The 25,586-nt window shown below is 43.3% G+C and overlaps 1 protein-coding gene and 1 long non-coding RNA gene across 2 annotated transcripts in view; one reads left to right on the top strand and one right to left on the bottom strand.

Annotated features, from left to right (window-relative positions):
• The window catches only part of ZNF827 (zinc finger protein 827), a 159,357-nt gene extending 135,231 nt beyond the window's left edge, over positions 1-24,126 (top strand). The window contains exons 9-14 of the mRNA XM_019521839.1: positions 2,066-2,203; positions 3,682-3,853; positions 5,314-5,480; positions 15,273-15,464; positions 15,546-15,723; positions 19,902-24,126. Of these exons, the coding sequence (XP_019377384.1) occupies positions 2,066-2,203; positions 3,682-3,853; positions 5,314-5,480; positions 15,273-15,464; positions 15,546-15,723; positions 19,902-20,709 (1,655 nt within the window). The 3' untranslated portion in view covers positions 20,710-24,126. The remainder of the gene's footprint in view (positions 1-2,065; positions 2,204-3,681; positions 3,854-5,313; positions 5,481-15,272; positions 15,465-15,545; positions 15,724-19,901) is intronic.
• Positions 13,742-15,265, bottom strand: LOC109301194. The gene is made up of 2 exons (XR_002098466.1): positions 15,045-15,265; positions 13,742-13,817 (listed from the first exon to the last, which is right to left on the bottom strand). It is a non-coding gene; the product is annotated as an uncharacterized LOC109301194 (long non-coding RNA).
• Positions 24,127-25,586: the final 1,460 nt, after the last annotated feature.

Raw genomic sequence — 25,586 nt, 5'->3', positions numbered from 1 at the left:
TGTCTTGGCCTTTTGGGTGCTCCAGGCTGAATTATGTCATAAAACGTCCTCTCCTCCTGTTTATCAGGAAATCCCAACCAGTTCTCCTGTTTCACTCAATACGCATATGCTCAGCTCTGTAGTATTTGACTTGTTATTTATTCACCTGTTTCCCCTGTTGTCCCAGACACCATGGGGAAAAGAAGAATAAATTGCTCTGAATCTTGCACCCTTATGTTAAAGGGATCTCAGGTGGAAGTTGAAGATCCGTAACTAAAAGAGGGACTGCTCCATCTGCTGCTGTGCCTAGAGCAGGGGTCAGCTACCTACAGCCTGTGGGCTGGATCTGTTCCACAAAGAGGTCCAATCTAGCCCACAGAGATCTGATCTAGAATGGAGGGTCATGGCACAGAGCTGTGCCATGCTGCCCATCCCCTCCACAGGTGTCAGCTGGTCTGCCGTGTCCATACTTCCCTGGCTGCAGAGGGATCAGGAATCTGTAGTGAGGAAAACACAGATGTGGCAGAGCAAAGTGAGTGCAGACAGTTGTCAGCTGGCTGCTGAGAGAGAGATGACTTTTGGCCTTCAGCCACAGCTGGGTCGTAAACTGTGGCTTGCTGGCCCCTGGTCTGGAGTATTCTTGAATGTATTTTCACCCTTTGATCTCTAAGTATAACAGTCTGTTATATTCAAGTGTAATGTATAAAGCTATGTCCTCTGGCTTATGCTGATACTTGGCTTCTGACAAATAAAGTAACATCACTACCATCCTCAAGCTCTACTGGTTCTCCCTTCATTCCTAGATCCAATTCAAAATTTTCCTCCATACCCTTGGTACGGCCTGTCTTGTAAAAATCATGATTTTCTACTCCTATCCGTATTCCCTGTCATTTAATACTTCCATTTTCTTTACACCTCCACACAAACTGTTAACATGAAAGCTTTTACTTCTGCATCTTCTGCCATCTGGAACAGCCTTTCTGTAATGGAAAAATCTATTCTTAAAACATTTAAGATCACCTTTGTCCCTAAAGAGGACTCTTTACTAGTTCTTAGCTACTTAGTACAAGAAAGTATAGAACTCCCCAAGCCATTGCAGTTTTGATCCTTGAGGGGAACGGGTGCAGAATAGAGCCTGTTCCATCTCCCATCCCCTGATGGAAATACTGCAGCCTTTTAGTTTAACCTGTGCCTTTGCAACCTGCAATTTCTGATTGGTCAGGTGACAAACGTCCCTCACTAAAAGAAGCTATTGCAGATGCAAATTATTGAAAAAACTTGCTTCTGTAAGTGAGTAGTAAAAATCAGTGTAAAACTACCACCTCAGAAGGGTTTCCCTCAAACACCAAGGTGGGTGAGGTGAGAAGGCTAATTAATTCTTTAGAGAAGTAGATTACAGGTCAGTAAATTTCCCTGCTTTTACTTGCCTGAACTTCTCTGTCTACAGTATACGGTTTTAACTCTTCAACTTTATATAAACTCTAAAATGGTCTGTGACACTCTGAAAATGCCAGATGCACACAAAGGCATAGGTGCAGCAGGCAAACCACTGGCATGGTCAAATTACATACCTGGTGCATGGCGGAATTCCACATACAGTAGCTGAGTAGAGTAACACATGATGGTAAAGGCCAGTTACTTTGGAATAGTGTGCATACCACCTGGTTTATTTAACGTGATTCGGTTGGGGAGGGGTAGGGAGGAACACCTTTTATTGATATTTGTTTGCTTCTTTTTATACTTGCTGAAAGATTTTGTCAGACTATTGCTTGCCACCAGTGTAAACTAGTCTCACACAGAGTCATTAATAACCTTGTTTTTTCAAGTTTTGATGTGGTGCCTAAAACCGTTCCAGTTTTCTGCAAGCCTTTCTTAGTATGTTGTATGTGAAGCTTTAACCATGCAAGAGAGGCATACTTGCCGTTTAGACTGAAGACTGAACCTGTTTCTTAAAGAAAGCCTTGTTTGATGTGGAGTCTGTGCAATCTGGGGCCAAAGGTGTTGCACTTACATGCAGTAATCTGTAGAATGAAATCCTTTTAAATGGCTAAATTAAGACTTTGTATTTATGCATGTTTTGGCATAGAAACAGAAAAGATAGGGCTGGAGGCAGGAAATGGATTGCCCTCCTGGAAATTTAATGACCAACTCTTTCCCTGTGACGTGTGTGGAAAAGTGTTTGGCCGCCAGCAAACATTGTCCCGACATCTTTCACTGCACACAGGTAAATCAAACTCCCTGGCCTTTCCTCTTACGGTGTTGGGCAACTTTCCTCATTTCTTTGCGGGATAAGCATGAAAGGTATCTCTGATGGGAAAGTGGGTACGGTGGCAAGAACCATTCTCTACTTCTTTCCCCAAAAGTGAAGAAGGAGCTAATTATAAGCTAATTAATATTTTAATTTATTACAGTCCACCTAAAATTCATCTTTAAAAAATGGACAGACTGGAATCTGTCCCAGTATCCATTTTTGGCAATAGATACCTTTTCTGGTAGCCACCACTTAAATCGTCTTGAAAACAGGGCTCTGAAGAGAAGTAGGTTGTAAAAATATTTGAAAGGGTCGTGAGCATGTCCCAGAAAAATGTGGGAAAGCATGGGGGTTTCCTGTTGCAGGCTGGTAGCCTTCCAGCCTGCAAGGAGCTGCGTGGGGTGATTGGAGGCAGCGGGCACATGTGCATCTGTGCATGCAGATGCACGTGGTCGGCATGCAGCCAGGCAGGGTCATGGGATTAGCCCCAGCAGCTGAATGCAGGTAAGTCCATGGGGAGTGGGAGTTGGAGGTCCAGACCTTGGGGATTGTCTGGGGGGGGGACCTGTGTGTGGGTCAGGGGTATGTGGAGGGGATGGGTGTGTAGTGGGGTGGGTGCCTGTTGGCACCGGGGGAAGGTGGCTGGGTGCTGAGGCTGCAGCAGGGCAGGGATGCATAGTGGGGGGAGTGTCCCTCCAGCAGGCAAAGGGGGTGGGGGGTCCTTCAGGGGACAGTAGGGAGCTGCGTGGCTGGGCTGGCAGCGCTGGAGCCGGTGCCTGTACTCACAGGGGTAGGGCAGCCAGGAGATGCTGCTTGGCGGTGGGAGGGGCCATAACCAGGCTGCCTGGCATGGCGCAGCAGCCCTAACCCAAGGCAGGGGGTGCCACTGGCCTCCCCTCCTCCTCCCTCCAGCCCGCGCTGAGGCCGGACTCACTCCACTTCTGCCTGCATGAGCCAGAGCCGCCACAGCCACCATGCTTCAGCCCATGTGGGATGGGGGCTGCTGGAGGCCCCCTCTGGCAGGGCTGGTGTGGGGACAGGACAGGGGGCTGTGGGTTTCAGGTGAGGAGCACCAGCTTGGTCCTTGGGGCTGTAGGGCAGACCTGGCCATCAATCTTTACAAGTGGGTCCTGGTATAAAAAAGGTGAGAACCACTGTTCTAGACAATATGTACTTTTATGTTGTTCATTTGAAAACTATATACCAAGGGTTATAATAAAAAACTCCCTTAAATTAGCTGAAAATGAGTTATCTATATAAATAATTGCTGAGAATTGTGATGGCTTTCTAGAGTTTTTTAATATCCAGGGAAAATCTTTTGAGTTTATTCTGAATGCTGTAAAACTTTGAATGCAAATAAGTATGTTGATGATTATTTGATATTTCCAAACTATGTCACTTAACACTTAAACATACATTTAAGGTTGTCTGATGGGGTTTTTTTTCCCCAGAAGAGAGAAAATACAAATGCCATTTGTGCCCCTATGCTGCCAAGTGCCGTGCTAATCTGAACCAGCATCTGACCGTCCATTCTGTGAAGCTGGTGAGTACAGACACTGAGGACATTGTCAGCGCTGTCACTTCTGAAGGCAGTGATGGAAAGAAGCACCCTTATTATTACAGGTGAGGAACCAGCACAGAGCTGTTCACCAGAGACCAGAATCCACATGTTTTATCTGCCTGTCTGCTTACTAAAGACAAGGGTTCTCCTTTTTGTTCTAAGGTAGAACTTAACTGAATATACTCAGCTTATGTTGGACTTAGGGTCAGCAGCAAAACCCAGATGGCTGCATCAGGTTTCTTGATCTTGCCAGTGATTGCAAAGGATCATGTACTTTAAGGCAGATGAGCCTTTAAAAGTCTTAGAATTCTTCACCACAAGAACAGATATATTTAATATGTTCTGCTGTATGTATGTAAATATGCTATCAGTCACGTAGCCACAGTAAGTTTAATAGTTCAGTGCTTCTACTTGATTTGGTTAGGTCAAGAAAATCAAACAAAATTTTTGGAATTAAATTATAACTATTAAAAAAATCTAACTTTTACCTTCTGTTTTTGTCTATTTTGATTGTTTTAGATAGGTACATTTTAATTCAACTACTTTTGTGTTATAAGGAGGACCACAATTGTGAAGAAAAAGAGATGATCATTAGAAAAGGCTGTGATGAAAAATGAATTGTACAGCTAAAATTGCACTTTTCAGGGATATTCACTAACACAAGCTTTGTCATATACTCCGAGAGCTTGTCATATGTACCTTATTTCATGGGCATCTTATTTTAGTCTAAATGCTTAGGACAGATCTAATTACAAAATCATAGAAATAAGAAATGAACAAGACCCATTAGATTATCTAGCTCATTTATGAATGCAAGATTTGTTCTCTAGAGCACATGCTTTCTAAAATGTTTTGACTTGTTTTAAATGTTAATGGACTAATGGAAAAATAAGAGGAAGACACGGAGAAGACATTTTAAATGAAAGGGCTTCCATCTTTTCCTTCTGAACATCACCTTGTTTATATGCTAGCTGTGGAATTTTGTAGAAGTGCTAAATACTTGCATTGTTGATGGCTACTTTCGTCCAGTCAAGCATGAGAAATCCTCAAACCCATTTTTACGTGTTTACATTTGGAGTGCCAGGCAGTTCTGCACAAGATCCCAGTCTGACATGGGAATCGTTCCAGAGCTTGACTGGCTCCTGGAGTGGGCAGCAAGCACTCAGCTTGTCAGTGTATCAGTCCTACTAAACATCTTGGCAAATCTGCAGCGCATCTTATTGCCCAAAGGAATCAGCTAGGTGATAAGCAGCATCTGGAATCTGTAGTTTTTAATTAACTTTATGATTATTTAGCATCATTATAGCATGTTTGGGATTGTTGCATTGTGTCTGGTCTTAATCAGGTTGGCATGGCCATCAGTTCAGAGAGTGTTCAGCATAGCAAAGAATTTTCCAATGAAAATTCAACCTTAAGGAAGAGAGGCAATTTAGGAATCAAGTTTTCATGTGAAAATGAACAGAATGCACTTAAATTTGTTTTTTTTTTTTTTTTGATGTTTCTAATTCCCTTCTCCCTGCAGCTGTCATGTGTGTGGCTTTGAGACAGAGATGAATGTCCAGTTTGTCAGTCACATGTCCCTTCACGTGGATAAAGAGCAGTGGATGTTCTCTATTTGCTGTACAGCATGTGATTTTGTCACCATGGAAGAGGCAGATATGAAGGCTCATATCAGCAGCAAGCACCCAGGTGAGGATCTGTCCCTGTTCCTATGATCTCTTCTTTCCTTTTGAGTGAAGCCCTTTACCACCTCATCATGAGCACTATTTTTCTTCACTGAAGTGCCCCCAATCCTGTGAAGCTGGAGTGAGTGAGTTCCCCCTCCAGACCTACACAAATTTGATGGTGTAGAGATCGATTTGCCAGACTGGGGAATAAATGAAGGACAGTATCTTAAAGTTTCTAGGAAGTTACAGTTGTCAGTATTGCCAATCTTATTCTTTTGCTTACTATTTATTTATTAGTTACTCTTTCATTAAAATTCTAAATTGACTCCAGTGACTATAAGGTGACTTGTTGGTATTAAGTGCAGGCAGCTGATCACAGAATGGCAGTATTTTGGAATCGGATATTACATTTCACTGAATTGTGCCAATATTTGAAGTTTTATCCCTTCCTTCATGGTCTGTAGACTCTTGCTGTTTAGTTAGGGCTCTTAGCAACTAAACTAATGCTGCTGTTGCTGCCTTTTGGTCCCAACTCCATATTAAATAGTTGAGGAAGTCATGATTCTGTTTAACTTCTGTGTTTTCACCAGTTCTGTTCATTTAATAGCAGAAGATAAGAATTCCTGCATTACCTCTTAGTAATGACAATTTTTGAATGAGCCACATATATTTATTCCAACTAATGAAGCCTGGCATAATTTACGAAGAAGAAAATGGGAATGCTTTTAATTAATTTCTCTTGCAATATCACTAGTAATAAGGATTTTACTATTAGAAACTGACATTTTTTTCAGTAATGTTTCAGGTAGAATTGAATCTAGCTCAATCTTTCATTGATTTGTTGGCTGCAGTTCTACCAGGAATAAAGTTAGGGGGGTTGTAGTCATCTTACAAAAAGAAGCACTAAATGTAAGTACTGAAATATGAAGCCACTGAAAGTCCATGCTGTACTGTGAGCATGGGCAGGCAACCCATCCCTCCTCCCATGGTCCTCCCTGGGGTTCTGTGGTAGGGAGTTGCACCAGTACTATAAGAAACTGCACATAGCTGCAGAACAAGTCACCAGCCAGCACTAAGGAATTTATTCTCAAAATGACCACAATTATCCCCATTTTACAGATGGGGGTCTGATGCAAATGGAGACTCAGTCACCTCATGAAAAATCTGTTGCTGAACTCAAAACTGAATCTAGATCTGAGTCCTGTTATTGGTTTGTGGCAGTGGTCTCCAACCTTTTTGGGTAGGAGATCACTTTTAGAATTAAAAAGCAACCTGAGATCTACCCCACTCCCCCGCAGGTCAGTCTGTGGGGAGGGAAGTGGTGGGAACAGGCAGATCGAGGTGGAGGGAGAAAAAATTATTTGGGGGCATACCCCCCCAGCAAATAAGTCTGTGGGGGAAGGGGCAGAGGGAGGGGAAAGAGCTGGGGGGGCAGATAGAGGCATCAGTGGTGAGGGAGGGAGTGGAGCACAGGCAGGAGCAGGGGCTGGGGGGAGTGGGCCTGGCCAGGCCAAGTGATGGGACAAGTGTGGCATGTGCCCCACTCCCCACAGCGCCTGCTCTTCCCTGTGCCCCACTTTCTCCCTCACCCCTGGGGCCGCTATCTGCCCTCCCCCCCCGCAGTGAACGAGGGAGTGGAGCACAGGTAGGCCCTGCACACCCAGGGCAGGTGCAGGATGGAGCTGCCAGCGGCTCATCTGGGGGGTGAGGGGAGTGGGGGGCATGCAGCTTGGGAGGACATGGGGCACGCATGCCCCCAGATCTGCATGTGGGGTGAGGCAGGCTGGGGGCATGCTCTTCAGCTGCATGGCTCTCGAGCTGGGCAGCAGCAGTGGTGCTACGAGCGGGGCCACGGAGTAGGGCTGCAGGCACCTGAAAATTTGCCATAGCCCCCATACCCCCTCGCAGTGCTGCCGCCACCGCGTGACCAGAGAGCCATGTGGCCAAAGAGCCACACGGGGAAGAGCCTGGTGCTGCCCTGGCCCTAGCCCAACCCGCCCTGCCCTGCACGCAGATCCAGGGGCCTGCATCTCTGTGTCCACCCCTCCCAGGCCCCCCCCACCCATGTCGCCCGGACAAACCGCTCATGGCTCTGTCCTGCGCCCGCCCTGACTCTGCAGTGCTGGCGCCTGCTCCACTGTCCCCCTCACTGCTGTGCACGCGCCCCTCCCCACCCCTGCTGCAGCTGCTGGAAGCCTGGGGAGGGCCTGGGCCAAGCCAGGGGAGGGTCAAAGCCCAGGTGGCTTGTTCAGGTGCACAGGGGGACTCCTGCACGCACCCTGGCGGTGGCCGAGGGGGGCACCTGTTCCCCCGATCTGTGCACAGAGCTTGAGGTGCAAAGCCCAGTATGTAGTGACAGCCGCCTCTGCCCTGCACACAGATCAGGAGGGCATGTGGTTCCCGGGCCTCCACTGGGGTGTGTGCAGTGCAGGAGCCCCCCTGCGCCCCTGGACAAGCTGCCTGGGCTCTGCCCCTCCCTTGGCCCGGCTGGAGCCCCTGTCCCCTGCCCCACTCCCTCCCTCATCATAGTGTGGTAGGGCGTGGAGTGGGATTGCCCCACTCACCTGGCCCAGTCCCCATGGCAGGGGGCACAGCTCAGCCCAACCATGTGCGTCCCACTGTTGTCCCACTGCTCCCAGACTGTGTCCTGGCCCTTCCACACGTGCATCCTGCCACTTCTGATTGTGGAGCCTCTGACAGTTGATTTTAAGTCTGGGGTGAGGACTCAGCGTGCGCGCGCTTAGCCCCCGCCAGACTAAGATCGACTTAATCTGGTAGGTAGCTCATTAAGCCACAAACCCAAGTTTTCTATCTTTCTCACTTCTGCTAGCTCTCTATCATTCTCCCTATCCATGGTTTGTATTGTTACTGCAGAATTTGAGCCCACCTTATAACAACTTAAGATCCAAAACCAGGGGGCAGATCTGATACTTGTAAACACAAGTAGGTAGATAGGGTCTAAATAGCAGTTTGTTTGGGAATTTATTGGGTGTGTTTATATGCAACACAACAATATGCAGGCATGAAATTGTATGTGAATTTTTGTACAGGGACCACTGGCTCCTGTTTTAAAATTTGAGGCTAATAAAATGAATTTGCTTTGGTGTTCTGCAACCCAGTGTGGACCTTCAGAAATGCAAATTCAGAAACTGCCTTATGTATTCCAGTGTGTCTCTAACTCTTCTCAACATATTTAGAAAAGGTTCCAGGTAGAGTTCTAAAAATAACTGATTTTTTTGTTTTTCCATGGAGGGTCTGACAAAATGTTTATTTTGATCCCAAATGAAATGTGGTTTGGTGTTTTATTTTCCTATGATTCTGAACATTTATGTTTTTTATTTGTTAATAAATTCAAAGAAAAGTCACTTCAAATTAGAAAACGTAGAAGTGAAATGAATGGACTCTTTTAAAAGAATTTCAGGTGTTCTCAGAACAACCAAATGGCTAAATCTGGCAAGAATTCCTTAAAGGTTGGTGTTGTCTACCTGCATTCTTTTCTGAAAAAAAAAATTGCCCACTTCTATTTACAAGTTCTTATTTTCAGTTATATATTTTACGGCCCCTCCTTGCAGCATTTCATCCCAAATCTTAGTCTGTCCTGCAAGAGAGCAGTCTTAAAGTAGTTCTCTATCAGACCTTAGTTCTGGCAGTGTTTCAGTGGGAACTGCAGCCCCTTTAGCACACATTCAGTTTTAAAGAATAATATCAGATCTTATGTGTAAATTATCTTTAATAAGTTAGTATCCAAGAGTCAGACGTTGGCATATTTGAGCTCTGCGGGTCTTTGTACTAGGTGAAAAAAAAAGGTATTTCTTTAATGAGTCACTCTGCTTTGAACTTTCTCATTCAGGTTCAGTAAGTGATGCTCATGGTACAGATGTTCAGAAGGCCTTAATTTTACACAGCTGTCCATTATTCTGAACACTGTTCCTGAGTAATGATATCACCATTTAATTCCTAACAGGAAAGAAGGTAATAGTCAAACAGTTCATATTAGACATATGTTTAAGAGATACTCATGTGGCTAAAAAGGCAAAGGACAATGCTGAACAAGACTGAACCATTACATATTGTGGCAGGTTCTTTGACTTTAAAAATAATATGCTGCTTACAAATATTCCTTGGTATCTTATTGTCTTTCATTGCCTCTGTTGTGAAAAAGCGTTCTTCATTCATCTTGCTGGATTCAGCTGTTCAGGTGTTGATCCAGCATATATTTGCGTCCCATGTTTAGTGTGGGAACATAGGGCTCGAGGGGATTGGCTAGTCCCCTACTGTTAAAGGAAGTCACATTTTATAAATCCATGTATACAGTTATTAATCTCAGTCTTGAAACTATTAGGTTGTCTGTCCCCAAACTTCCTATTAGAAAGCTGTTCCAGAACTTCACAGTTCTGTTAGAGACCATTTAACTCCTAGGATAAATTTATTCATGGCCAGTTTAGAACTGCGTGCTCTTTTGCCAGCATTATCCATTAAGTTAAGTAGCTGCTCTCTTATCCTGCCATTTACCCCACTGATATATTTATAGAAATCAGATTTCCTCTCAGCTTCCATTTTGCTAAGCCAAACAAGCCATGATCTCTTAGTTTTTTCTACTCAGATATGTTCTTCTTTCACCTGATATCTTAAAACAGGGGTCAGCAACATTTTTGGGCACAGTACCAAAAACACCCTCAACCTCAACTTGTAAGATGTTGGCATGCCAGGATGGACAGCAGCTGAGCTACAAGGGGCCCGATCCTTGTTGTGACAGCACAGCCCTGGTCCCTTCCCTGCCATCCTCCCCAAGGCGTGTGCCAAGCAAAATCTCATTTTCTTTTATGACCAGGTGACTTATCACCTGGACAAGGGGGAAGAGATCGACATCGTATACCTCAACTTTAAAAAAGCCTTTGATCTGGTATCCCACGATCACCTCTTGGCTAAACTGGCTAACTGTGGCCTTGACGTCACCACGATTTGCTAGCTGGGGAACTGGCTCCGCAGTAAGACCCAGAGGGTGGTGGTTGACGGGAGTCAATCGTCTTGGTGTGCTGTGACCAGTGGGGTCCCACAAGGCTTTGTCTTAGGGCCTATACTGTTTAACATCTACATCAATGATGTGGACATTGGTGTCAGAAGCGGACTGGCCAAGTTCACTGATGACACCAAACTCTGGGGTAAAGCATCCACACCTGAGGACAGGCAGGTGATCCAGGCGGATCTGGACAGACTCATGAAATGGGCAGACAAGAACCTGATGATGTTTAACACCGAAAAATGCAAGGTTCTCTACCTTGGGAGGAAAAACTTGCACCATGCTTATAGGCTTGGTAGTGCTACTACGCTGGTTAGCTCTACAGATGAAAGGGACTTGGGGGTCATGGTTGACCACAAGATGAACATAAGCCTTCAGTGTGATGCTGTGGCTAGTAAAGCGAGCAAAACTCTGGCTTGCATCTATAGATACTTCCCAAGCAGATCCCGGGACATCATTCTCCCGCTGTACTCGGCCTTGGTGAGGTCGCAGCTGGAGTACTGCATCCAGTTTTGGGCTCCGCAATTCAAAAAGGATGTGGAGAAGCTTGAGGGGGTGCAGAGAAGAGCCACGTGCATGATGAGAGGTCAGGAAAACAGACCTTATGACAAGAGGCTGAGAGCAATGGGGCTATTCAGCCTGCAAAAGCTCAGGCTCAGGGGTGATCTGGTGGCCACTTACAAGTTTATCAGGGGTGCTCATCAGGATTTGGGGGAACAACTGTTCACCAGAGCCCCCCAAGGGATGACAAGATCGAACGGTCACAAACTCCACTGTGACCAATTCAGGCTGGACATAAGGAAGAACTTCTTCACTGTCCCAGCCCCCAAGCTTTGGAACAGACGGCCACCTGTGGCAGTTCAAGCACCCACTTTGAACGCCTTCAAAACATATTTGGATGCTTATCTTGCTGGGATCCTATGATCCCTGTTGACTTCCTGCCTCTGGGGCAGGGGGCTGGACTCGATGATCCTCCAGGGTCCCTTCCAGCCCAAATGTTTATGAAATTTATGAAAATGCCTTCATGTGCCATGCTCTGGCACCCATGCTGAGAGTTGCCTACCCATGTCTTAAAAGCCCTTCTCTGCATCTGTTCCAGTTTGAATGAATCTTTCTTGAAGCTGGGTGACCAAAATTATACAATTTATTCCAGATATAGTCTCACAAGTGTCTTGTACCATGGCACTATGACTTTTGGTGTCTCTACTGGAAATATCTGCTTGATACTACTTTGCATATTTGCCATCACACTGGTGGCTCATAACTGCCCTTGTTCAACTTGTGCACTCAGGTTTTTCCTTTATCAATATCAAATGATAAATCCCCAGTGTGCAAGACTTTTGGGGCATTTATAGACATGCTCTGGCAGGTGGGGGGTGCTTAATTAGTGTAGCTCTGAGAGCCACGCTAATTAAAGCACCCAGACCATCCTGTGTATCAGTGTCCCTGCACTGAAAAATGGTGGTGGGGAGCTTTAAACTAAAGCTTATATACTTCATACTGTTACATTTCATTCCATTTTTATTGCTTAAGTTCTTGGGGTCATTTGCTCCTACTTATAGGATATTTTGGTTCTCTGTATTGACAGTTTTCTGTCTTCAGTAAATTCTCTTGGCACACTGCTTCCATTTTAACTTGGACTAATACTAACTTTGCTTAGACTTTAGTTAACCATTATCAATCACATGCACAAGATTTAAGTTTTTTTTAAGTGAGATTCTGTTTTACATACAGGTCATTGCAGCCGCTCCCTCCCTCCCCCACCACCTCCCGGCACTTACCCTTGCTCTGGGTCTCATAGGTTCTGGCCTTGCTCCAGCCCAGGGCTTGGAGCATGCTCTTACTCAAGCCCGAGCCTGGTTTGGCAGTGACAACAGTATGGCAGTTCCAGCTCCAGGACCTGGCCAGAGCTGCCACTGCCACAGCTGCTATTGGGACAGGCTGTAGCTGGAGAAATCACATACTCCATGCCCCAGGCTGGAGCAAGACTGGAGCCAGGATAAGGAGTAGGGGGACAGAGGCTGCTGGGGAGAAGAGGGTGTGAGGGCTCAAGGCTAGAGGGGTGGTGGTAAGAGGCAGCTGAGGACAGGCACAAGGGAGCAGGCAGAAGCGAGGGCAGGTTGTGGGAGGCAGGCAACAGCAGCAAGGTGTTGAGGGGCAATGGGCAGGGGTCAAGCTATTTGACCCCTTCTACTGCCTGTCCCCCCTACCACGTGCCGCCCCCACTGCCTGCCCCCCCTGCCACTGCTCTCCCTGCTGCAGCAGTGAGGCTGGGGGATGAATTTAAGATGACCCTCCAAAAATTAAATTCTGTACATGGGAAATTATAACAAGTTTATATATTGTCTACATATAGAATCTAATTGTGCAGGGTTGTCTTAAATTCAGGGTCATCTTGGTCTTGGATTCAAGTAATAACCTTTTGCAGTCATTCCCATGAAAGTCTATTCAGGCCATCTTTTTTAATAGTCTCGCTATTACATAAATGTCTGGATTTTCCAGAATTATCCCAGAAATAATTGGCTGTGCCCTGTTGATGACAGTGATACACTAGTACACTCTAAATGCACTAACATCTAAACATGAAGAGCCATTTTTAAAGTAGTTGGATGAAGATGCAGATGAAATCAATGCAAGTTAGTGCTTTTGAAAATTTCCCAAGAGTTTTTTTTAGGCACCTAAATACCTTTTAAAATCTAGACCCTGGCATACTAACCCCAAAAAAGTGGTGCAGAGAGCTTTTATAATAATACACACACAACAAGACTTTGATCTTTCTTCTCTCTTACTTCAGATGTCAAATCCATTAGTGGCTTGACACCAGGGCTGACTTGAGCTCCTTGTCTGTTTTCTGCTGCCAGCAGGACTAACTCTTTGTAAGCGCTTATGGTTCCATCTCTTGCCTCCGATGTCTTGGAGCAGTCTGGAGCATTGATGAAATAGAAATTAGCACTGCCCAGAGAGCACAAGTGGTAATCAGAGAGAAAGGTTGTGGGAAAGACTCAAATTACTATGGAACTATACAAAATGAATGGGACAACTAGTTTGATTTTTTCCTCCTTAATTTCATGTCTAAAATGAACACAAAGAGCCCACAAAGTGAGTTAGAAAAGGCTTAACTGAAACAATGATGAAGTACCCATATTCCTAAGCCTTTAGGGGAATAAAAAGCAAAAGTTTTACAGGAGCTTCGAAAATTTACGAAGTGACTGATTTCTGCTTGGCTCTATGTTCTATGCTAATTAAAAATGTTTCTTTGTTTCACCTTTTCTCAAGCTGGTTGCAGGCAAAATTATGTATTCCCTTCTTACTGCCCCAGTGGACAAATTGATAGGTGTGCTGTTTCATAGATTTCATAGATTAAGGGTCGGAAGGGACCTAGTAGATCTTCTAGCCCGACCCCCCGCCAGGGCGGGAGAACAACAAAAAACCCCAAAAAGAGAAACGGGACTCAAACGAGTCCAGCCAGGTAGGCATCCAGCCTCTTCTTAAAGACCCCCAGGGTAGGGGCCAGCACCACTTCCCTTGGAAGTTGGTTCCAGCTCCTAGCTGCCCTAACTGTGAAGTAGTTTTTGCGGATGTCCAATCTATACCTCCTCTCCATCAACTTGTGCCCATTACTCCTTGTTATGCCAGCGGGCGCTAGGGGAAACAGCGTCTCCCCCAAACCCTTCTGGTCCCCCCTAGTGAGTCTATAGACGGTCACCAGGTCCCCCCTCAGCCTTCTCTTGTGGAGGCTGAATAGGTTCAGGTCCCGCAGTCTCTCACTGTAGGGTCTGCCCTGTTGTCCCCGGATCATGCGGGTGGCCCTCCTCTGGACCCTCTCCATGTTGTCCACATCCCTCTTGAAATGGGGCGCACAGAACTGGACACAATACTCCAGCTGTGGCCTGACCAGCGTCGCGTAGAGGGGGAGGATCACCTCCTTGGCTCTACTCGAGATGCACCTGTGGATGCACGACAAGGTCCGGTTAGCCCTGCCAACCATGACCTCGCATTGTCGGCCCATGTTCATCTTGGAGTCAATAATGACTCCAAGATCTCTTTCTGCCTCCGTGCTCTCGAGTAGGGAGTTCCCCATTGTGTAAGTGTGCTGCTGGTTCCTACTGCCCAAGTGCAGCACCCTGCACTTGTCCGTATTGAAACGCATCCTGTTCCTGTTAGCCCACCCCTGTAACCTATCCAGATCCCTCTGCAATCTCTCACTCCCTGCTAGCGTGCTCACCTCCCCCCAAATTTTGGTGTCATCAGCGAATTTAAACAGGTTACTTTCCACCCCATCATCCAGATCGCTGATGAAGAAATTGAACAGCGCAGGCCCCAGGACCGAGCCCTGGGGGACTCCGCTACCCACCTCCCCCCAGGTCGAATATGACCCATCCACCACCACCCTCTGAGTGCGACCCCTCAGCCAATCTGCAATCCATCTGACTGTGTAGGCATCGATGCCACAGTCACCTAGTTTTTTAACTAGGATGGGGTGAGAGACGGTGTCAAAGGCCTTGCTGAAGTCCAGAAAGACTACATCCACCGCGACACCTGCATCCATGGCCTTTGTGACCTGACCTGTTATAACCTCTTGTAATAGGAAGGAAGGCAAAGTAACCATGATACTTACAAAGCAAGCTCACTTGCCCAGAAGTGAGTTAAAAAGTAATTTTTTTCCTTCTGCTTTTAATGCAAGTCACTTCTTCCTGGAACTAAGAAAACATGGGATAACTGGAGCTGTATCACAATGATGGAGTTCTTCTCTGTATAGCAACCAGTAAGTGTACTTTTATTCTTGTTTTCCAGCTGAAGAGAGGAAGACACCTAGTGAATCAAACAGCCCTTCTTCATCTTCCTTGTCAGCACTTAGTGATTCTGCCAACAGCAAAGAAGATGCAGATATCGCCCAAAAAAACAAGGGTTCGAACAATCTGGTAGTCATTTCCGTAGTGCCTGGTAGCCAGACCTCATTGAACATAGAAGAGAAGTCAGAGAAAGGTAAAAGAAAGACAGGCTGCCTTTTTGCATACAAGCAAACGGGATAAACTTTGCCATGTATCCTTCTTTTTTCATTTTCAGGCTTTGAATGTGTTTTTTGTAACTTTGTCTGCAAAACAAAGAACATGTTTGAGCGCCATTTGCAAATCCACCTGATCACACGGATGTTCGAGTGTGACGTGTGCCATAAGTTCATGAAGACACCTGAGCAGTTATTGGAGCACAAGAAATGCCACACTGTCCCCACTGGTGGGCTCAAGTAAGGAAAGCAAGTACACAAACTTTTACTGTGTTAAGCACCTCTAATACCACGGGGATAAACTTTGGGGGACATACATTAAAAGGAGTGAGTTAAGATCCTATGATCCGAAGTCAGGGGCTGTCATTTATACTTTCAAGTAGTTAACACAATCCCAATATCTTTGGCTCTGTGTAGTTTATTATTATTTTTATGATAATGATGAAGCTTAGGGTGCCATGTCATGGACCAAGATCCCAATAGAATAGTTGCTGCACAGACTAGATAAAAAAAAAGCACAGTCACTGCCCCCAAAGAGACCAAAACCTTAATATCAGATGAGAGGTCAGACAGGAGAGTTCAAGGACCCAGCAGCCTAAATGATCTCTATTTTTGGAGGCATCCCAGCAAGGGGAGTTTAGAACTGAGTTTGAAAGCAGTGGCCACAGGAAGCCATAAATGCAAAGGATGACCATTTCTTTGAGGTAGTTTGTAACCTGGCTTTCAGAAGAAAAAAATAATATAAAAAGTTCAGGCCAAGCATTTACAAAACTCTTCACCCTGAGATCAACAGTGTATAAACTTGTTGTTGAAGTAACAAAACACAAAATATCTTCTTAAAAGGCAACTTTCTCAATTATTCGTCAGCCTTTTCAGCTCCTAATGCAATATCAGTCCTCACTGGTAATCATTAAAAATTCTTCCTGTTTTTGTTTCCATACTGGAGTAAATAATCTCTAGACCTTTCTGTGGGGCTCTCTTTATTTTTGTTTCTCTTTAAATATTTTTTGGAATTGAGAGAAAGTCAAACAGTGGGTCCCTGTTCTATTTTATCTTAATACCTCAAGAAACATCCTTAGTTTGCAGCTGCATCAGTAGATTTTGTAGAGTGTTTTGGTTTGGGTTTTCTCCACTGCAGTATTATTATCATCTCTGGGTATTTTTGTTGATTTGCCTGCTGAAGTATCAAATACCCCGATGCTTTAGTCCTTTTTGTTTCATTATTTATTAAAGTTGTATTCTCTGTAGATGTAACAAGGAAGGCACTGCATGGTTTAGCTACTCACTTACGTACACATATCCTCAAGCCATACAGTACAGTATAATTTATAAATTACTGAATAGCCATCAGCCTTAATTACTCTATAAATTATAATGTGACTGGTAAATGAAGGCATCAAAATATCATGATACCCTCTGTCAGAGCAGTATTTTTCTGACCATGTGAATGAATTAATTTGCTTGAAAGGATAATTTTAATAGTATGAGTCAGAGAAAGTCTTTGTCTTTAGCTGAACTGCAATAGAGAAACCAAGCAGGGGTCACAGAAATGTCCTTAAAATGTAACAGACTGCAGATGTCTACATTAGTTCTCTGTGATGGAACTGCTTGTACTGTATTTCCTGTTCATATTGTAGATAATACAGTATTTTGTGCTATAGTTCAGGGTAGTGCAAGGATTTCAGAATTGTCTCAGGGAAGTCCAGATTTATGTAGGTGTTTCTGTGTCAAACCTGGGCATTAGGTTACTGCATTAAATTGCAACTTGTCCTCTCCTTTCACCATTCTCCCTTTTAAGAACATTTCATTGGTGTTGAGAAATAGGAGTTGTCCTTTAAGAACTGTTTACATAGATCTCAGTTTCTAGAGCACATGTATGGCTTTGGGGCCAAGCAGTGACTGCTGGGGGCTCCCTGCTTGCTCTGTAGTGAGCTAGATAATCTGTATAACATGTTATAATACTCTTGCCCCAAGTCTCTGTTTGTTCCAACCACTGCAGGCACTGAGATTGGAAGCAGTTCAACCCAGGGTGAACGTCAACACATCAGAACTTCTGCAAGTGTCTTCTTTTGCTGCACCAGCACAGGATTTTAGTTTTAGCTAAATCTGTGCACTGCGCTTTGTGGATTTTTTCCGTCAGCCAACTGACTCTTGTATCCAGCTCAATAGATCCATTATTTAGGATCTCTGTTCAGTTCTGATGTGGTGACTGAATCTGGAGAGAAAACCAGATTTAAAAGTACATAGCTTGCAAGAATGAGATAGCTGTCTTAGACACTTACACTAGTTGCTTATTCTGCTTGGGTGTGATCAGCGTTGAAGCTGTCCCCTATACCCTGAAAGGTAACGGAAAGACTTTGAAGGCTTCTCAGTCTAGCTCTAGCAGTACAGCTAAGTCGTCTCCTTGCCCTTCTTTCAGTTGCTCAAGCTAGAGGCAGATTGAGGGCTGGATCTAATAAAAAGGCCCAAAGAGATCTAAGGATCAAGTAGAATTGTATTTTTCTGCCTCCTGATGACCATTGAGGATTTGGAGAAAGACCAGAAAACTCTTCCATCGTTCCTCCTGTTCCTACCCAGCTCCAGAACAAAATCTAAGATTCTGATCCAAAGAGGAGTTAGCACCAAGAGAGGTAGGTATGTGTGATGTCTTGACATCTGCTCCCTTGCTCTGGTACTGTTAATTGTTTTAGCATCCTCTGTGCAGGGCTGCCTCTTTGGATCAGAGTGCTTTTAAAAATCAAAAATTATTGTTGCTACACTCAGTCTGTCCTTTTCCTAGTTGTTATTCTCTCTCTGTTTTAAGTGTCTCTTGGTAACCATCTAGATAAAAATTAAAGTTGTGTACATCTCCTAGACCATTTGTGGCAAATGGACACAAGTCTAGGGAAGAGATTATCTCTGCTCAGAGGTTATCTTAAATGCTAAAAGTACAAATGTTAGATAGCCAGACAGTGAAAGCAGATCAACACAAACTGGTGAGAGCTGAAAGGGTACGATCTGGAGCCCTAGTAATACCTTTACTTAATATTACTTTTTTTTTTAGTTTGGCAGCCAGGTCAAGAGCAGAATGGTTCTATAATCTTTATGTTTTAAATAATCAGTGCCTCCACATGCAGATGCCTTCTCCAGTCTGCTTTCAACTCCAGTCCCATACTAAATAGTCAAAATTGACCCCCTTTCTATATTTTGGTATTATGGATGGAGAAATTAACAGTAAGATAACAAGTTTACCTTGGGTTTTCTCCCAGATGAGGCCCATCTAAGGATTTCTCTTTCCAGACTACTCTGTCAAGAGTCTAGTGTAGACCCTCCTCTTTCTTTCTCTAGGGACCCATTCCCATTGATTACTCCTATTGTGGAGTAATCGGCAAGTTCCTCTAGTGGACTCTGCCAACTCACTAAAGATTCCCAAACAACATCAACATCTGGCATCAGGGTGCATTACTAGCAGGCAAACCATGCCAGCCTGTTACACCCACCTGTGATAAGTTGGTATGCCTAGTTCACCCCTCAAAAATGAGTTTCTCTGCAGGGTATAGTCAGAGAAGAAAATGTACTTACCAGAAATTGTAGTTCTTTGCACAGATTGTTATAAACCCATCTTCCAATCCCACTTCTCTTCTGATCTTTATATCAGAGATGTTAAGGGAAGAGTTTGGGCCTCTGGCAACTTATTTAAACCAGTTGCCCAAAAGAGCTTGTGTCCAGTGCCAGTGGTTACTAACTTCACCACAGTTTGCGCTGAGTTTTGACTTCAGTTCCAAGAGAGCAGGGTAATAGAGTCATCCAGGAAAAGACCAGTTATTGGCAAACAGAATATTACTCAGTAGACAGGAAATCTTTCCAGCAGGCTATCTGTTGCTGTTTCTTTCGAGTGTATTCCAAGTTTATCCTTGAAAGGATTTCCCAGCATTCTCCTTCTGTTTGTGTTTTGCGTGGCATAGCACAGGTTTATTCTTTCTTTACGTAAGTGGACACTGTTTATGCATAGCTGCACAAACTCGCTTTCCAGCAAGAAGTGGCCTGAAAGTAAAATAAGCTTCCTCACACACAGCCAGTCTGTCTGCTCTACATGTGTCTCTGCTGTAAATTCACATCCAGCATTTCTGTGCATTAACTTTCCTGGGTAGACGAGTCATTAGATTAGGTGCACACAGCTGTGGGTGGTGTCAAGAATTTCCTAGGAATAAGTTTATAATGTATCAGCACACTTACATTTTTGAAGAGCCAAATGATAAGATGAGCTAAATATGCTACAAAGTGCTGAAAAATCATGGTTTTGCCCATAGTTGTAGTAAAAAGGGGTTAAAATAAACCAGAACCATTCATGCATTTAAAAGGGTGGAGGAAAGTTTGAAGAAAGAATTATCTTCAGAACTTGAATGTCTGCCTTTTCCTGGGTCTTGTTGTTTTGCTAGGTGCCCGTTCTGCATTTACTCCACCAACCGCCCTGCAGCAATGGAATGCCATCTGAAGACCCACTACAAGATGGAGTACAAGTGTCGGATTTGCCAGACAGTGAAAGCAAATCAGCTGGAGCTGGAAATGCACATCCGGGAACATCGCCTCGGCAACCATTATAAGTGTGACCAGTGTGGTTATCTGTCAAAGACCGCCAACAAGCTAATAGAGCACGTACGTGTCCACACCGGTGAGCGCCCTTTTCACTGTGACCAGTGCAGCTACAGCTGCAAACGCAAAGACAATCTCAACTTGCACAAGAAACTGAAGCATGCTCCACGTCAGACTTTCAGCTGCGACGAGTGCCTGTTCAAGACTACCCACCCTTTTGTCTTCAGCCGCCACGTGAAGAAGCACCAGAATGGGGACTGTGCCGAAGAGGAGAAGAAGGGCCAGTATTCAGACTCCAAGGAAGCCAGCCCTCTTCTCACAGTCAATAGCTCCAGAAACCTCTTGTCACCCCTCTCAGTCATGTCTGCCTCCCAGGCTCTGCAAACAGTGGCCATGTCAGCTGCACACAGCAGTGGTGGAGAGCCAAACTTGGCAGTCAAGGCCTTGGCCATAAACGGCACTTCTCTGTGCTTGGATAAATATTGGAATTCTGATTTTGCCCACCTCATTCCCTTAACAATGTTCTTCCCCAAGAACCACTTTGATGTCACATTCCATCCACCCAGACCTCAGACTGCACCTGCAGGTGCCACCTCGCCGAAACACTCCTTCCTCGCCTACCTTGGACTAACAGAAAGGGCAGAAACTGTCTGAAGACAGTTATATTCTGTACCAAAAATACTCCAACAAACCCAGCAGGTATACGTTGCTGCAAAATATAGACCGAAGAGGTATGAACACTTGTACTATATATCATTAGTAAGGTTTAGAAAATGGCTCTGTGTGTATACTTATTGCATTGACATGAAAGCTGCTTTATTAAATCTTCAGAGAGGCAACCTACTGCATATTTCTACCTTCAGAGGCATGTTCCCAGTACTCTTATCTAAAAAACTATTTTGTCTTGTTAAACTGAACAAGAGTGTCCTTAATGGCAATCAGCACTTGTAAAATTACATGTTGATGCATTTTATTTTTGGTGTGTGGGTGTGGGGGGGGGTGTTTGTGTGTATGTGTGAGAGAGAGAGAGAGAGAGAGAGAGAGAATGAGTGTGAGAAAGTCTGTTGTGTGCCATGACATTGCTTTTGCACATCCTTTGTATTTGGCTAATTTAATAATTATTAAAATGTTCCCTTTTTCCATACTTGCCCCTTTTCCTTCTGCCTCTTCCCAGAACTCTGTAGGGTTGTGGAGAGAGCAATGCTTGGTTCAGTGAGGATTGATATACTATTTCAGTGCTGCGTGCAGTTTCCCATAGCATACTTCGTGCCTTGTCCTCAGATCATCCATTGTAAAGATTTGGGGATGAAGGTGGAACAGATCTGGAGGAAATTACTTTCAGCACTGTAAGATGAGAGTATGAAAATGAAATGTGTGTGTATACACACATAGGGCCAGTTCCTTAACTGTTACACTGGTGTAACAAAGCTCAGGGTCTGGTCCATGCATCTTTTGTTTTAAAAGGGCATATAAACACACACACACACACACACACACACACTGTATTAATACAGTGGATACCTTTAGTTTGCAGGAACAACTTGCATAACTAGAATTCTATGGTGGTTAAATCCAGCAAAGGGGATTAAAAATGGGGGGTATGGTAAATTCTGGGTAGAAATGCTCAGACTAAAAAAAAAGGCAGTTTTGCACAGTGCTTTAGTCTTGCACTAGTTTGTTTCTCACTTACGAAAAAAAGAAGAAAAATGTTTCTTCTGTGGGATGAAGTAATATCAGACTATATATTTGAAGAGGTACTGGCAGTTTCTTTGAAATATAAAGCTATGAAAAGGTGCTGTTTAATCAGACAGGTCTCCTTTTTTATATATATATCCTCTATTTCAATTGTACTTGCAGATTCCATGGTCCTACCAATATTATCCTTTATGTTATTTAGTAATACTTTATTCCCTTTTGTTAAAAGCTGATAAAGTGTACACTGCTAGAAGGCTAACTTTATACTTATTTAATGCTCTTACTTTGTGGTCATTAAAATGACAACTTTATATGTAGCACTTTATTGCAGTAAGAAGCAAACGCGGATTTGTTGCAGAACCTTTGTTAATCTTGAAATGCAAGCAACGATCTTAAAAGAAGAAAAAGTCTTGGCTGAATGTTAACAAATCTGTATTTCTTAAGACAATGTAATTTCTAGTGCAAAACAAGGAGAAAGGTCAAGAGTAAAAGATGTTTTTTCTTGAAAATGGAAGTTATAAAAAAAATACAAAAATCTTTAAAATGTACTCATCACTTAGGGCCATTTGACATACAGGAATGCGTTCATATTGTTTTCTGTTGTGTTCCATCTTGGAATTGGGTCGGGTTCTTTATGTTCCCCCAGGTATACAGAGTTCTGACTAGCGTTCCTCAGGGTGCCTCCCAACTAAGCCATTAAGAAAGGTTGCCCAAATTGGATTTATTTTGGTACCCTCACATTATTCCCTTCCTTGAAAGCATTCTCTATCTTGTATACATTTGAAGGGTCTTAATTCAAAGCCCATTGGAGTTAATGAGTAGAGGCCTATCAACCTCAGCGGACTGTGGACTTTGTATCTGATCTATTGGTTATGACAGTATCAAAATTAAGCCCCAACTCAAGAAGACATGATTATGAAGAAAGGGACATTAGTCATATTCTTCACTGTAACATGCTAAACTTCCATTGTGCTTAAAATTCAGCTTGTATGGAAGCCCTTTCCTAAATGATGATATAAAAGGATGTGAAAACTTACAACTAAGCTTAAGGGATTTAACACGGTTCCAGTGCACTGTTCCTGGCCAACCGTGTCCTATTGTCATTACAAAACTGTCCTCTGAAGTCTTGTGAAGGAAATCCTCCCCTGTGCACCAGTGTTAAAATACTGGAAGCTGTTTACTGCGCAGAAACACAGAGGAGAGCCTAAAATATGAGCTGCTTGTAATGTAACAGTTTGAAAATAACGATGACGAGATTTCCTATCCAATTATTTAAGCTCCAGCAGATAGGTTGTCTTAATGAGTACGTTGCTATTCTAGCTGAGCTATTAAGAAAAGTCACCTATTTCAAATCCTGTAGAAATCTCTTGATAGTTAACGCACTCAACTCAGGGTCCTGTTTATCATTCTTTACCCCATCAGAACGTCCATCAACTTCATCAGAAGTATTGACAGAACAGAAAATGCTGGAGCTGAGCTGTCTAGTAGTAGGTCATTCAAACTAACAACTGTTACAAGCTGAGTAACCTTTAGCACATGAATTAGGCAAACAGGAGTTCAGCAGATACATTTGCAGGGTTTGAGCCCATTCTATTACAGAAAGCACCCTTTAAACACAAAAAGAACATTTGAGCACCAACAGAGAAACTCCAGATGCATAGGAGAAAAGAAGCTGGAATATAAACCAGACTGCAAAATAAACAGGGCTGGGACGTCCAAGAATGAGTGTGATGGAACTGTCAACATATTAATGCCACGTGTTTAACAATTTTTCACTCTACCTGTATTCAAGTGACACAGTAATGCTTAATGGCAATTTTATTTAGCACTTTGGAAAGAGACATTTAATTCTTTCTGGTAAGTTATACAAGTTTTCTGAGTGAGGAAAGGTGTGTTTGGAGGTTTTTATTTTTTTAAGAAAAATAGACAGTATTTATCAGAGCCCTTGCGTGTACAATACCGGGTGAGCAGTTCAAGGCTAAAGAAAGGAATGTTCTCTATAGACAGCCCTTACCTATTAAAGACTAACAGTTCTGATAATTCCCACCACCATACTGCTAATTTCATACTTGTTTTCACTATGCATTCTTTAATGAAGTTTGACTTGTTTTTTCCATCCAATAATTCATTTAAAGTTCTCAGCACTTTCCTTCTTTCTCTATTTTTTTACGTGTTGTATTATGTTCAAATATCACTCTGTCAAGGTTTGTGTACATTAATAAAATTTGTATTGTATAAAGCTTTTTGCATTATAAGGCTGTACAGGGTCATTTTGACAGTAACTGGTATATTCCTTTGCATCTTATGTTGCATTGCCAATTTATAGTGTATCCAGTTTGGAAGTACAATATACTCTAATTAAAAAGGTTGGCTAAACTCTGGTTTCTTTTTTTTGTTTGTTTGTTTTGTTTTTTCTCTTCTATTGCTTTCTTAACCAATTAATGTTTAAGGATTTTTTTTAATATACTGGTAGGAAAAGTGTTTTGCAAAAGTAACAGATCCAAAAGAAAAGGTAAGGAAAACATTCTCTTCTATTGTAGCCATTAATAAGCTTTGCGTGTTTGTTACATTTTCTATCTTTATTAATCTATTTATTAATCATTAATTTTTTTAAGTATTAAAATACAAAGAGGCTTCCTCCTTGCATAGCTGGCCTCCTGCCATGTGGCCTTTTATTATAATCTCACAAGCAAAGCAGCATGGGAACTGCTCAGTAATTGAATGGAAGACCCCTAAGGAGCACCTCTGCGCTACCTGAAATGATGTTGAGCTGTCTTTCCTTTTATTGGGTAATGAGCCAATACCCCATTATGCTTTTAAGGGGTGCACTCTTGTGACTGGAAGTGCTAACTTTCAGATGAGATATGAAAGGGCTTGACCTTTTTGAGGCATTGTTCTCACATGGCAATATCAGACAGCAAAGATGTAATCCTTGCTTTGTAGCCACATTTAGCTTCATTCCAAAAAGTTCCACTTAATTTTTAAATACAGAAGCACTTCCCAATCCTTTTTGCACTACATCTCCACTTCTGCTCTAAGCCCTTCAGCAGTGACTGAATTTCTGTGGGTCCCCTGACCCTATTCCTACCCACAAGGGGTCACAACCCATAGTTTGGGAATTGTGGTGTTCTTTTTTTCCTGCTAGAAATAACACCGAGTAATACTGAATACCATTAAGTAGTCGCCAATTTCTACCACAGATACAGCTTTATTTTAATACACGTTTCTAGTGATTCAAAAATTGACTATATTGTATGTGACGTTACAAAGAATGTGAAACGTATCAAGACCCTTCGGTATGATGGTGATGTATACATAAAAACAGTATTGTCACAGCCACACCTCTATGGTAAAAGGGTAGCACTATATCTGTGTAAAAGCGTGAACAATTATGTATAATTGGTTGAGGGTAAACTATAAGGAAACAGTACGAGTGAGAGGAAGATTAGATCAACGTATGTTATCATAATGGGTCCTTCTCATCTTAAAATCTATGAAATTCTGCTATCCATCCAGATTTTACCACCCTTATTCAGGCTGAATGGTACCTTAGGACTTGAGGCACAAAAGGATTTGGGTGTTACAATGCCTATGATTTAAACACGTGGTCCCTGGCGTGGAGTCCATAGACCTAAGCTGTGTGTCTAGTCTCCACATACAAGCTGAATTTTCTTTCATACAATTCAGCACATACGCCTTGTCAACATCTTGTAAAGATCAACATTTTTTTAATGAAAGGCTAATGTAATTAAGACATTCAGATCCACAGGAGATATGAAGAGGAAGGAAACATCGATGTTGGTCCAAGGTCAGACACAAATGAACAAGAGTCGTAT

Source organism: Gavialis gangeticus, unplaced genomic scaffold (assembly GCF_001723915.1).
Source record: "Gavialis gangeticus isolate Ggan-Ray unplaced genomic scaffold, GavGan_comp1, whole genome shotgun sequence".
NCBI lineage: Eukaryota > Metazoa > Chordata > Crocodylia > Gavialidae > Gavialis > Gavialis gangeticus.
This window is presented reverse-complemented; position numbering and strand designations above follow the sequence as displayed.